At 40.6% G+C, this 13,861-nt stretch overlaps 1 protein-coding gene across 7 annotated transcripts in view; it reads right to left on the reverse strand.

The window, feature by feature from the left end:
• Positions 1-13,861, reverse strand: part of GABRB2 (gamma-aminobutyric acid type A receptor subunit beta2) — a 292,697-nt gene that overhangs the window by 18,555 nt on the left and 260,281 nt on the right. For 4 of the 7 annotated variants that reach the window (XM_039485779.1, XM_039485785.1, XM_039485780.1 and 1 more), the window contains exons 9-11: positions 11,752-11,904; positions 10,397-10,641; positions 5,803-5,913 (exon numbers count right to left, since the gene is read on the reverse strand). In XM_039485779.1, coding sequence (XP_039341713.1) covers positions 5,803-5,913; positions 10,397-10,641; positions 11,752-11,904 — 509 coding nt within the window. The remainder of the gene's footprint in view (positions 1-5,802; positions 5,914-10,396; positions 10,642-11,751; positions 11,905-13,861) is intronic. The other 3 variants (XM_039485783.1, XM_039485782.1, XM_039485784.1) reach the window with 1 other exon arrangement.

Here is a 13,861-nt window from a genome sequence, read left to right on the forward strand (position 1 = left end):
GTAGCTGTTTGTCCTGTTTAAGACTGAGGCTGATTTCAGGATAATATATTTAAAACGGGAAAGTAAGAAATAAAGGAGAAATAAAATAAAGAGTTAAAAAAAATTTTTTTTCAGCCTACTCTCGCTCTAGCCTGGGGACTTTCACTCAGGAACCTGCTTCCAGTTTTTTTCTGTCCATTAAAAGAATTCTGTGTGAGCCAACAAAAAAAAAAAAACGTGCAGCAGTGCCAAAAAGAATGTTTGGCAACTTTAACCTTCTGGGTAAATTTAACCTTTATAGCATAGGGCTGTTTTTCCAACCCCTCCCATTTAATAATATATAACTTTGGAGCAAGGACTGTCTTTTTGTTCTGTGTTTGTACAATGCCTAGCACAATGGGGTCCGCAAGATTTACAACGTACGTGCCCCTAGGCATCTTCAGTGCCCCCCCGGCGTACAGCTGACCTTCGTGTTTTCTGTAAAAAATGAAACTTTAACCCACGTTTAACTTTTAGGTGCCTCTAGAATGCCGCCGCCCTGAGGCATGCACCTACTGTGCCTAATTGGAAATCTGGCCCTGACTGGAACACCTAGATATTACAATAATACAAATAATAAATAATAATAATACACATGCAGAATATTTCTACATGGACTATTGCAGTGAGTGTGCACATTAAGGCCCTCCTGAGAAAAAGTACTTTCCACTACTGAAAATCCAAGAATCATAGAATTGTAGGACTGGAAGGGACCTTGAGAGGTCATCTAGTCCAGTTCCCTGCACTCATGGCAGGACTAAATATTATCCAGAACATCCCTGACAGGTGTTTGTCTATCCTGCTCATAAAAATCTCCAATGATGGACATTCCACAACCTCCCCAGGCAATTTATTCCAGTGTTTAACTACCCTGACAGGAAGTTTTTCCTAATGTCCAACCTAAACCTCCCTTGCTGCAATTTAAACCCATTGCTTCTTGTCCTATCCTCAGAGGTTAAGGAGAACAATTTTCTCCCTCCTCCTTGTAACAACCTTTTCTGTACTTGAAAAAAAGATAGTTGACTTTTCCATAACTGGTGTTCTTCGAGATGTGTTCCTCATGTCTATTCAGCTTAGGTGTGTGTGCTTGCCATGTGCACCAGTGCCAGAAGTTTTTCCCTCAGCAGTATCCGTAGAGAACCGGCCCCAGAGCCCCCTGGAGAGGTGCACACATGCTGCGGTATACAGGGTGCTGCCAATTCTCCCCACCCTCAGTTCCTTCTTGCTGGAAACTCCAACAGTGGGGAAAGAGGGTGGGTTGTGCAATGAACATGAGCAACACATCTCGAAGAACACCAGTTATGGAAAAGGTAACTGTCTTTTCTAATTCAAATGGTTGCTCATGTCCATTCAACTTGTGGGGGGAAAACGGCGGCACCCGATATACCACTGCATGTGCGTGCCACTCCAGGGACTTGGAGGGATACTGCTGGGGGAAAAACTTCCGGCACGGGTGCATGTGGCGAGCACACACCCCTAAGTTGAACAGACATGAGCAACACATCTCGAAGAACACCAGTTATGGAAAAGGCAATCACTTGAAAAAGTACTATTATCATGTCCCCTCTCAGCCTTCTCCAGTCTAAACAAACCCAAGTGTTTCAATCTTTCCTCATAAGTCATGTTTTCTAGGTCATTAATAGTTTTTGTTGCTCTTTTCTGGACTATCTCCAAATTGTCCACCTCTTTCCTGAAATGTGGCGCCTAGAACTGGACACAGTAATCCAGTTGAGGCCTAATCAGTGCAGAGTACAACGGAAGAATTACTTCTTGTATCTTGCGTACAACACTCCTGAAGGTAAGGTAGCAATCATTTCCACTATTTTGAAAATAAGGGAAATAACTCAGGTTTGAGATCTGACACAGCAATTTTGCTTCTCAAATAGTGTTGAGGAGTTAACTGCCTCTGTTTAGTAGAACTTAAAAAAATATTGACAAGGTGTTAAACTCCTTTTGTATCTTTTACAAGAGCACGAGACACTCAAAATTTATAAAAGCAGCAAAGAATCCTGTGGCACCTTATAGACTAACAGACTATAAGGTGCCACAGGATTCTTTGCTGCTTTTACAGAACCAGACTAACACGGCTACCTCTCTGACACTCAAAATTTATAGTTATCTGGTGGGGAAATGTTGCAAAAGATGGACTCAAAGACGTCTAATATCTCTCTCATCAAAACGACATATAGGTAAATCCCAGTTATCCTAATGCTCATGACCTGAATTTTGGATTACTTGAAATGTTTCTCTCTCTAAATTAAAATAATAATAAAAACCTTAAAAAAACTCAAAACAAATTTAATGTATCTAAATATCAGATTTTATAAAGGTTTCAGACATCACTGAGACATGAGGATAATGAATTCGTATGTGGTATTCCTGTACATCCCTATGATGATAATATTAATGGTCCTTGCTTCAGCCAACAACCTCAACATTCTTATGCACAGTACCCTGAAAGGTAAGGTTTACTATACTGATTTTAAAAAGGTGCAAATGACTTGTTCAAGGTAACAAGGATTAAGTCTTTGGTAGAACCAGGCAGAATCCAGCACTGTGGTTTCCAGTCCCTTCCCTGTTGTAACTAGGTGGAGGTCCCCCTATGTTTTATTTGCAATAAGCTTGATATGCAAAAAGGTCTCACACTTGACTGTATTAGTGTTTTGTTTGGCTTAGTTGTGTCTGCTGTTACAAAATCTGAAATACAAATCTGAATTGCATAAGAATTATATGGGCGAGTTTCTTAATTTAGGGTCAGTGTTGGATGACAGGTTCTTAGATGATGCAAGTAGGCTGATGTGCCTTAAACAAGCAGAGTGTGTGCACACTGTTCTTACATGAATTAAAGATGGCATTGTGAGGATCACAGCCCCAGACAGAAAACCCCACATGGCTGACTTGACCTTTATTCTGATGTCAGTTGGAATATCACTATGGACTGTAGAGACAAGTCACCTTCTGATCACTTCTGCAAAAGGCCACAGGCTAAGAATGGAACTTTCTCAAATTGCATTCATATCAAACTCCTAGATAATGCTAATGGGGCAGAGGGTTTACTTTTTTTTTTTTTTTAATTTGGTTTTCAGGTGTTCTTCTGTGATGTGTGAATGGCAAATTTAGGATGAAAGATGTGGGGTCAATATTGGGCTTTTCTGTTTATGGTGCTTTTATTATCGCTGTCCATTTTTATGACGGATCTCGTAATCTGATTCAGCAAGGAGGATAGCCTCAGGCTCGGCATCAAGAATAACTCCCAATACAGTTTTAGTAGTAGTGTAAACAAAACAAAACACTCATCTTTATAAGGTAGTAAAAAATGTTTTAGCTGAAAATTTAGCAGAGTGTTGTTAGTGCTCAATGTCCCCAAAAGCACAGAGCAAAGGGGCATTTGTGATATAGAAGATATTAAATGGAATTTTTAGGCCTCTGGAAGTGGTGATGTAATAGACTACGGCATGGTTCAGTTCTAGTAATTGAGTGTGCGTTTGTTTTAAAACTCATCTTGTTTTCCTAGGCTCTTGATGTTTGTGGGCCAGATTTTGCTGTCCTTACTCATGTTGAATAGACTCTACTCTATGACTAGCCCCAAATATTTCAATAGCACTACACAGAAATAAAGCATTGTTCAGTATGAATAAGGATGAAAGAATACGACCGCATAATAAGAGGCCTCTACCTCAATCCTTCTATACTGTGCAGTCTCTACACTATTCACATGCCCATGTCATTCTCCATTCCTCTTCACTTCACTACAGCCTCCCTTCATCTAAAGTAAAACATGCTTCCACCTTATTTCTCTCATCTCTGTGCTTAGTGACCTTGGAGTATAGTTATTCCACTTTAATACTTAGAGCAAGATCCTGACCCTCACTCTAGCTCATTCTGTGCTGTTCTGGTGGTGTGACGGGGCTGGAAATCTGGCATAAACAGACAGTCAATGATTTGTCCAGCAAAGGAGTAGTCTCAGGTGGTAAGACGCTAGCATATCCAGCTCTACACCATTTAAACCATACTCTCCTCCTTGTGCTAGTTCAGATCTGAGAGCCTCTGTCTGCAAGTCGGCTTGGTACTCTCCAAACCCTCCCCACCTACCTACTTGGCAGGGAGAGTAGCAAATGTGCATCCCCTGCTTTCCCCTCTTCCCTCACATCCAGACCCATGGTCCAGTGAGACCCATGGCTGCACAGGGGTGTGCACGCAAGGGATATGTGTCTTATTCCCCAGCCAAACTATGGTGGCTCTGATTTGCTTAGTTGGTGAAACAGTTTCTCAAAATCCCTTTGCCTCCCTAAGCTCCACAGTTGGCCTTAAAGGGGCAATATTTCTACTGTAACTAAAATCTAAAAAGATGTGGTTCCGTCTGAATATTGTATTATGGGTTTCAACATTTCCCGAAGGAAGGTATATTCGCTCCTGGGGGAAGTTAAGGAAAACACTGTTTTATTTCAGTGCTCCGTACAAAAAGTCAGCTTTAGCTTTCTGTTAAATACGAGTCGCTTTGCGAAAGCTGTGGCAGAAATACTCTGTGCTAATATATCTCCTGCTGCACTGCCCATACCCCCCTCTTCCTAGCCTGTGCTGCCTCACAGTTTTGATGTAGCATTTCCCCACTCCGCTGGTGAAAGGTACTTCACAGTGCTTTCCACCACCACAGTCTCCCCAGGCAAAATTTCTACTGGCAAGGCCCTTGAACACTAGTTTATGGAAGAAGAGAGTATAGAACAGACATGCAATTAGCCCAGCATGTTTACTATATGCTTTACTGTGCCATCTATAACATCCATTAAATCATCATGTTGCAATGAGGGAGTTTTGCTAGTTAATCATTATTATTGCCATTTCAGTGTTCAAGGTTTGTTATACCTCCAGAGAAGCCACTAAAAGTGTTAGTCTGAGTCAAGAGGGATGGAGTACTAATGAGAATATTTGACAATTCTGAAGGACATAATGATGGAAGCTCAGCATGGCAAACCATAGGCTGCTTGGATAAATTCAGGGCTAAAAAGAAGCTATATTGGAAACAGAAAGTCAAGAGGTATCTAGTCAGGATTACATGTCCTGCATGCGAGAAGGAAGAGAAGCAGAGACAGTAGAAAATATTGCTTACTAATGGGGACAGAGCTATAAGCTACATCAAGGATAAGACAAATCCAAAATGAAATTTCTGCTAAGCAGTCAGGAAATCAGTGAGAGTGATGGAAGATGGCAGAACTAATGAATTTAGTACATACCCCTATTTAATAACAACAAAGACAACATTACTAAGCTCAACAATGTAAGAATAAATCCACAACTTCAAAAGAGATAGAACTTAGCAAAAAGTTACTTGAAGAACCTGCAAATCTAGTGGCAAGCAGACCTACACCCCAGAATTCTGGGGGATACATGGGTACTGAGATAATAATCATCAGCTAATATCTATATAAGCTGTGGAGACCTTGAGGTCCCAGAAGATGGAAGTGTGTCAACCTGGTACCATTTTTGTTTCCACCCTTAAAACTTCACATCCATCCTTTGCAAAGTAATGAAGCAAACAGGGAACAAAATTATAATAATCTAGAAGCAAAAGCATCATGGGGCTAAACATGGGTTAAGAACAAATCCTGCCAGACCAATTTCATAGTCTATTTTGATATGATTGCAAAATTAGCAGATGAAAGGAATGCAGTAGACATGTCTGGATTTCCAAAAAGCACTTGATACAGTATCACAGGGGAGGGGAGCCAACACAAGATGTCTTGGACAGAAATACAATTAAAATGGATCAAAAACTGGCTATCTAACCGTATACAGAGAGTAATCGTAATTGGTAGTCCGTCTAGTTGGGGAGAGATTTCCAGTGGGGTCCAGGGATCGGAATTCGGTCCCATTTTGTTTAATATCTTTATAAAAGACCTGGAAGACAAAGTAGAGAATAGGGAATGGTGGTCAAAGCTAGAGGTGGCATAGAAAAATGCAAAAGCATTTTAGGAACTATAAGGACAAACTAATAAAAATGAGATTTTTCACTAAAATAAAAGAAAGATTATACATTTGTGACAAAATAATTCTAAATGTCCATACAAAATGGAAAGATAGGTTTATTGACCTCTAATGCTATTCCTAGCCAGATAGAGGAGTTCACGGTTAGAAAATAAAATCCAATATAATATTAGGTTGGGGCGTATAAGTCATATTATCTCTCCAAGGTGCAGAGAGGCAATACTCCTGCTTTATTCATCCTTACTACATCAGCACTTGCAATACTGTGTATCATTTTGGGCACTTCAGTATGAAAAGGATAATAAATTGAAGGTACTACCAAGATGACAAAGGTAGGAGGAAACATTACACGGTATGAGGATAGACTGGGGACATTAAATATATACGTATATAGGCTTGAAAAAAGCAGTCAAGAAAGAATGTGTTAACTATCTGCAAATGACTTGAGTGTCCACAATAAAGGGAAATGGGAACTGTTAAAATCAGCACAGGAAGGCAAACTTGGAAGTAATAGTATGAAATTGCTTACAAGAAAAACTAATGAGACTTGACAAGAGGAGAAAGGTTGTTAAAAGAGTTAAAACATGGAATAAATTGCCGATGTCAACTGATGAAGCTTCAACTTTAAAATATAGGCAGGTGAGAACAAAACACCTGAGAAATACAGAAGGGAAATTCCTGTACAATGCAGGAAGGTGGGGTTTGATCATCTACATGGTCTTTCCAAGCTGAAGTGGCTATGAAGTAAAACAGAGCTTGTCATATAGGATTTGTTTTTAACTAGTCCGTGGTTACATATTTCCAGACAATCTATTGTGAAATTTTCCTTGCTCTTGTGTACTTTTTAACTCTCCTTGATTTTATTATTGAAACTACACACTGCAAAAAACAAAACAAACAAAAAGGATATAGGACCACAAAAATAAAAAAAAAGAAAGAAAGACAATTCTGTCCTACCTGAATTCTGAAAGATAAATAGATGCAAGGCATTTTGCATGAATATAGTATGAAATATAATTGAAAACATTAGATTAGAACACACTGTCATATGGAAAAGCTCATAGGAGGTCCTGGATGAGGGCTGGTGGGGTTCAGTCCAATGTCATAAACCAGAGGCTAATACTTCTGACTCTCAGAAGCCCCAACCTCCACACAGATCACAAGGGATTCACAGGAGGCCCTGGACATAAAAAACAAGCCCCTGCGCCTTTCTACTGATTCTGGAACTCTCTACTCCTGGACATCAAGGAGCAAATGGAGCCAGACTGCCAATGTTTCTGCCTGCCCTGGAACAGCTGCCTGGAAGAAAGCAGTGCCCTGTAGCACACTGGGATCCCACAGGTCCTGCAGGATGTGCTGCCATAATTGCAGGAGTAGGTAAAATGTATTTTCTTGCGGGAGGGTTTGCGTGGCCAAAAAAAAAAAAAAGACTGTGATAATTTGCAGAAAAACATTTTAAAACTTTTAATACTTAAATTTAAGCGAGGGATAGAAAGAGATTTGATGTCTATTATAACCGGAGTTAAAGTATTTTTACATGGTTTAAGCAAGATTTGTTTTATTCTTTTAGTGGTAAAAATTCTGTCTGTATAAAAACTGACTGTGGGTTTTTTGGTTCTAGTAGCATAGGCAAATCCATCTCTCTGGCGAGATTTGTGGGATTTAAGGTTTTTGTGGCTGGGAGCAGGATAAAAATGCAAGAAACAATACAGGAGTGGATGGGAGTGGTTATTGCAGGGCGGGATGGGAGTGGGATTAAAAAAATAGTCCCACGCAGGACTCTACAGGGGAGTTCAACAGTGTAAGCCAGAGATGTATTCATTTTTTCCACTGATTCCCTCTAGGGGTAGAGGAGTTGTAGCACGAAAAATGTGAACCTCTGCTGGTTTCTGTGTTAAACCTTGAGGAAATATATTCCAGATTTATTGGACCAATGGGTAGTTCTACAAAATATAAATCTACCAACCTGGTGAATTGCAACATTTCCAGTGATTATGGATCCTCTTTCTAGCCCACTTCTCTATGATGTTTGTAGTAGTACAGCTGTATGACAATGTAAAATTTATGGGCCAGATTTTCAATAAGGATCCAGAACTTTTGTGCTGCTCCAGAGATGTAAGAGAGGTTCTGGCTGTAACTGGACAACTGAAAATTCCCTTCGCAAGGGCAAAAGCTCAGCTAGGGAAAGCTGGCAGAACCAGCTCCTGCATCAATTGCCCCCTCCCTGCCCAGCAGAGGGGGCACATTGTTGGAGGGAAGAGGCAGGGTGGAGCTCTGCTCTGCTCCACTCCACTCCATTGACTCCCACCTGGCATAAACTAGAGCAGGACCTAGTCTGCTTCAACTCCGGGCCAGCAAAACCAGGTCAGAATCAGGAAGCTGTAACTGACTCTCTGATACCTCCCATTTCTGGCACAGGAAAGAATTTGACCCTCACTGAAGTTATTTAACTCATTGAGATGAGGGGTTTAAAACTGAGAATCTCTGAATATGATCCATATCAATGTACTTGTTAGTGCCTGAATTTTGAGATTAACAGGATGAGCCAAATGGGCGCAGTTTGTCACTGGATGAAGTTATTGGTCATGCCCATTATGGGACTGGCTGTGTGTGGGGATAATTATACAGAGAATAGCACAAGGGAACCTGTGAGCTGCAAAGATATACAGTGCAAACTGCACTCGGTAGCTCAGATGACACGACAGTAATTATGTGCCTGAATCTTTTCATTGATTTCAGTTGGTTTTGAATTAGGCCTTCTGAGAGCGAAATTAGTTTGGATGGTGATGACAGAACTCTAAGATGTGTAAATTTATTCACAATTCTCTGTGTTGTGTTCAGTATATATTTTGATTTTCCTAAGATTCTAACAAGAAATAAATTGCTTTTTATTGTAAGTTTACACAAAATACCCTGTTGGGTTTTTGAGGGGCATGGTTCTGTTTGTTGCAGGAAAACCAGTTTAAAAAAAAAAAGTGAAATAAAATCTTGTGATTTTTTTAAAATTGATTTTAATTGAATTTTATTATGAACACTGGAATGATGAAGGGTGAATGGGATGAGTTGTAAGAGTGTAACATCAAAGGTAAATACCAATCCTCATGCATTTGCCTTAATTCATTTGCATACTACAATTCCATTAGATAAAAGCAGTTGTGTTATGGTTCTCTCATTTTACAAAAAATAAAGTTAAAATAAAAAAAGCATAGCTAGTATATGAAATCTGAGCCATGAAATAGAATCCTCCAGTTGAAAACATTCAGTAAAGAATGTTTTTTTAGGTGCCAGCTGATAGTGGAATATTAGCGCCTGCTGTTAAAAATACATATCTCCTTCCCATTCCCCTACACCCACATTTAGTACATCAGCATAAAAATCTGGGCAGATATTAAGTATTCCGCCCCCAGAGCTGTGTGAAACATCTCCATTTCCATCCATGCAAACTTTTTCCTCTAGTTTTGAATTTGCACCCTTTGAGTTTCATGTTGAGTGACAAGTGAAAAATCCCCTAAATTAAAAGAAAAGCCAGCTGAACTCTGTACATTTCATCTGGCCTCTGACTGAAAATTAGAACTCTGAGAGAAATCACCATTTTTATTTTGTTTTGTGGATTTACACACGTTTTTTGCCATTTTGTGGTTGGCATGATTTGGTGCTTGCCCCCCAATTTTGCTTTATGTGAAATTTTACCAAAATTGCTACTTTGAATAATGGCCTCATTTTCATGACACAAAAGGAATGTATGCACTTGAAAAAAGCAAGTATTTTAGCAATTCTTCCCCCTCCCCACCAAATGGGCCCATTTTCAAATTCAATTTGAATGCATAAAAAAATTGACACCATAATTCTGAGTCGTTTTACATTTTGCCAAGAATATTTGAGACACTTGTAGCTGATAACATGCAAAACCACCAGATTTCAATAGTTTCCTTAAAAAAGAAAACCCATGTCCCATCACTTCAGTTTCTCTGAAAGGTTTTAGGAATCTGGTTCAAGTTTGGGGTTTGTTACTAAGGTTTCATACAGCTCTTTCTAACACATGAGCTTATAGCCATCATTTTGGATTTGCTCATTAAGGCCTCTAAGGAACAGGTTAATTTTTGTGGTTTATTTTGAAGCTTTCCTACCTCCATTTTTAGTGAGAACGCATCTCTGAGCTCAGCCTATTCCGAGGCTGCGCTTTAAAAGAACATTCTAGCAATCATAGTTCCAGCTAGAGGGCAGCATGCATTGCTGAGATAGTGAAGTTTAATGCTTTGCAGAGCTAAGACATGTTTCTAGGAATCCGACTTGATATGTTCTACACAAGAAATGATACTTTTAAGCTCTGTTTGGAAGAAGTGAATTGGCCGGGGTCGCTTTGAATGGCTAAAACATATTCCTCACTTCAATTTACCTTATTGACATCCATTCGCAACTTCTCATTGTTGGCACTGGCAGCTTTTTCTGCCGCTTTCTTTTGACGTTGGGGTCCCCGGCCAAAGAAGATGTAGTTGACCAATGCATATTCCAGCAGGGCCATAAAAACGAAGACAAAGCATCCCATCAGATACATGTCAATGGCTTTCACATAGGGAATTTTGGGAAGAGTCTCTCGAAGATGGGTATTGATCGTTGTCATAGTGAGCACAGTTGTGATTCCTGGAAAAAGGAAGACAGTTCCATTGATTATATTCATGTTAATCTTCTATCATTAGAACTCAATCTTTAAATGCCAGTACTGCAGGGATGTTAGGAAGGTATTTTTGTTCTTTGTTAAAAAAGTGTGGTGTTAGTGCAACTTATTACAGTTGTAATTGTCTAAAGACAAATACACAGTAATCTTGACTCATGCAAATATGCTTTCTTAATGGGAACTGTAGCCTCTCCTAGCTACCTGGGTTATCAGCGGCCAGCATAGACACACTACGCCTTGCCTTACTGCTTTCCTCTAGAATGTTCTTGCTACCTGTCTTTAGATTTGAATTCCTGGGAAGAAATCCTGGCCCCATTGAAGTCAGTGGCAAAATTCCTATTGGATTCAATAGTACCATGATGTCACCCACTCCTCCTTACAGGCTCCAGTTCTGATTTCCACGGATAGAGGAAGTATCAACAGGAGTGGGCTTGATTTGTGTTAACTTTTGGCAAGCACCATTCACATTTATATTTGCAATGTGTGCTCATATACTGTGACGAGGGGCATAATATAAACAGACCCTGAAAGGACACTTGATTAAATACATTAATATAAAGAGCAGTGTTCTCAGCATTATAAGGAGAATTGTTTTGCTTGTGGAATTTAAGGTAACACTATGGAGAGGAAGCCCTCTACCTGGCAAGGGAGATTGGTTAGTCAAATGCACAGCCCTGCCACAATTGTATCTACTTCACACCTGAAAGGAAAAGCAATATATATTCCATACTACAGTATTGTAGGTTTGCTCTGGACTTCCACGAGCAGAAACAAATAAAATACATGCTATTTTTAGACTAAAAACAAGTGCAGTAAAAAAAAACCTGATTGAGACAATCAGGCTAATTCCAATTACAATGATTATATAGTTAGCTAATTCAGACATGAAATCACTTTCAATTTTTATTTAAATTGTGATGATTTAAATGCTGAATCAGATAATACAAAGCTTAACAAGCTAGGCAAAAAAAACCAACAGAGATTTTTTTTTTCAAATCATGCATTATACGTTACACCAGAAGCAAGAAAATATATTCTACTAATACACAATGCATGATAGGAGTAAAAATGCCTACCTAAAGCAACTCTTGCAGCTGAGGCATCATAATTAATCCAGAATGAAACCCAGGAGAGGATAGTGATCAGAATGGAAGGCATGTAGGTCTGCAGAATGAAGTAGCCAATGTTTCTCTTAAGTTTAAAGCTGAGAGACAGCCTTGGGTAGGCACCTAAAAAGGGAATATTTAGGCATGTCCGTAATTTATTTTAGTATACTCTTAAAATTCTCTGCATCATTTCAGTTTTACACTTTGTTTCCTATGTTACAGATTTAGCGTACACACAGAATTGCCTTAGCTTGGGGACCAGGGCCGGCTCCAGGCACCAGCCCAGCAAGCAGCTGCTTGGGGCAGCCAACGGTGAGGGGCGGCACGTCCGGGTCTTTGGCAGCGGGTCCCTCACTCCCTCTCAGAGTGAAGGACCTGCTGCCAAATTGCTGCCGAAGACTGAAGCGGTGGCGGTAGAGCTGCAGATCGCTATCGTGACTTTTATTTATTTATTTATTTATTTATTTTTTGCTGCAGCAAAAGCCCTGGAGCCGGCCCTGTTGGGGACAACCAACTGCAGATTTTGTAATGAAGTCTGTATTCAACAGTATTTTGTACTAAATGTGTTGAGTCAGTAATACATAGATTCACAGCTGCTGATAATTAAAATCTCCTATAATCAGCTGTCAAAATACATTTCAGAGTGCCAAACTGTGCAAAGGCTTCAGTCTTACATGGCTATTGAATATCAAGTTAGGTGTCAAGCAATCTTCCCTATCTGAAGCAGGGGTGGCTCTATGTATTTTGCCGCCCCATGCACGGCAGTCAGGCGGCTTTCGGCAGCATGCCTGTGGGAGGTCCGCTGGTAACGCGGATTCGGCGGTATGCCTGCGGGAGGTCCACCGGTGCCACACCATTGGTGTCCCCGCCGCCCAATTGCCGCCGAAGCTGTGGGACTGTCGGACCTCCCGCGGGCATGCCGCTGAGGGCAGCCTGACTGCCACCCTCATGGCGACTAGCAGGCTGCCCCCCACGGCTTGCTGCCCCAGGCACACGCTTGCTGCGCTAGTGCCTGGAGCCGCCCTGATCTGAAGTGCCATACATGGTCACCAGGTCTAAGGAGTATTGCAGGAGTGCGACTCAGGCAGGGTGATACTGACCCTGGTGCACAAGGCCCTCACCAGCCTATGAACACTGAAATTCCGCCATTTTGAAGATTTCAGAGCACACATTCTTTGTATAAGTCTCTCCCATAGAGCTGAACTTCACCCAGAATGAGCAAGTGAATGGGACTTTCCTGAATTTGGTTACACACAGACAGCAGCCATGTCAGTTACTTAGGAATCAACAGTCAAATGAACAGTACGGGTATGATTCTGCTACCTCACATTGGTGTCAGTACACTGTCTTAAATAGAGTTATTTCTGATTTACACTTATGTAAGAACAAATCTAGGTGCTGTGTCCCAAATGGATCAAGCACCCAAGATTTAAGTCCCTCAAATAATAAAGAAAGCCTCCTCCTTGGGGAGAAGTGAAGCCATAAAAGAATTGTAGCGATCAAAATGGAAGGTTGGAGACCAAATAGTATTGACACTGGTTTTATTTCAATAGCTCCAGCTGGAGTTACACTCAGTTCTCCTAAGCAGTGAGCACATCTCTGTTAGCACAGTCCAGTGTCTGGAAGGTGGATTTAGAAAAGGGAAATGCTAATGGGACAAATCCAAAAGGGCTCTAAGAACCATAAAAACCCAACCCACATAGAGAAAATATTAACAGGCTTTTTTTTTTTTATGCATATGTTGCCAATTCTGCTTCCCCTCTTTGGGCTACATAGTGTCTTCCCGGCCCTGCTGGAAATCATTTCATGGTCGACCAAGGGAGAATTACAAAATCCTGTTGAATCAGGATTAGAAGCTCGTGCAGCAGAAGGTGAACTAATTTGCATAAGACCTCCGTAGCTTGGCTCCATCAACCAAAATACAGAGAAGAGAGACAGAAAGGTTTTCCTGTGGGCTAGGTTATGTATGGAAGAATTTAGCTAGCTGAGGTGCACAGCCAATTTCTTCAGCTTTCATGGGCTAACTTACTGCAGAAGCCAGACAATATACTTTATTGGAGCGAGCCGTAATACTAGAGAT

The sequence above is a fragment of the Mauremys reevesii genome, linkage group 8, assembly GCF_016161935.1.
Source record: "Mauremys reevesii isolate NIE-2019 linkage group 8, ASM1616193v1, whole genome shotgun sequence".
NCBI lineage: Eukaryota > Metazoa > Chordata > Testudines > Geoemydidae > Mauremys > Mauremys reevesii.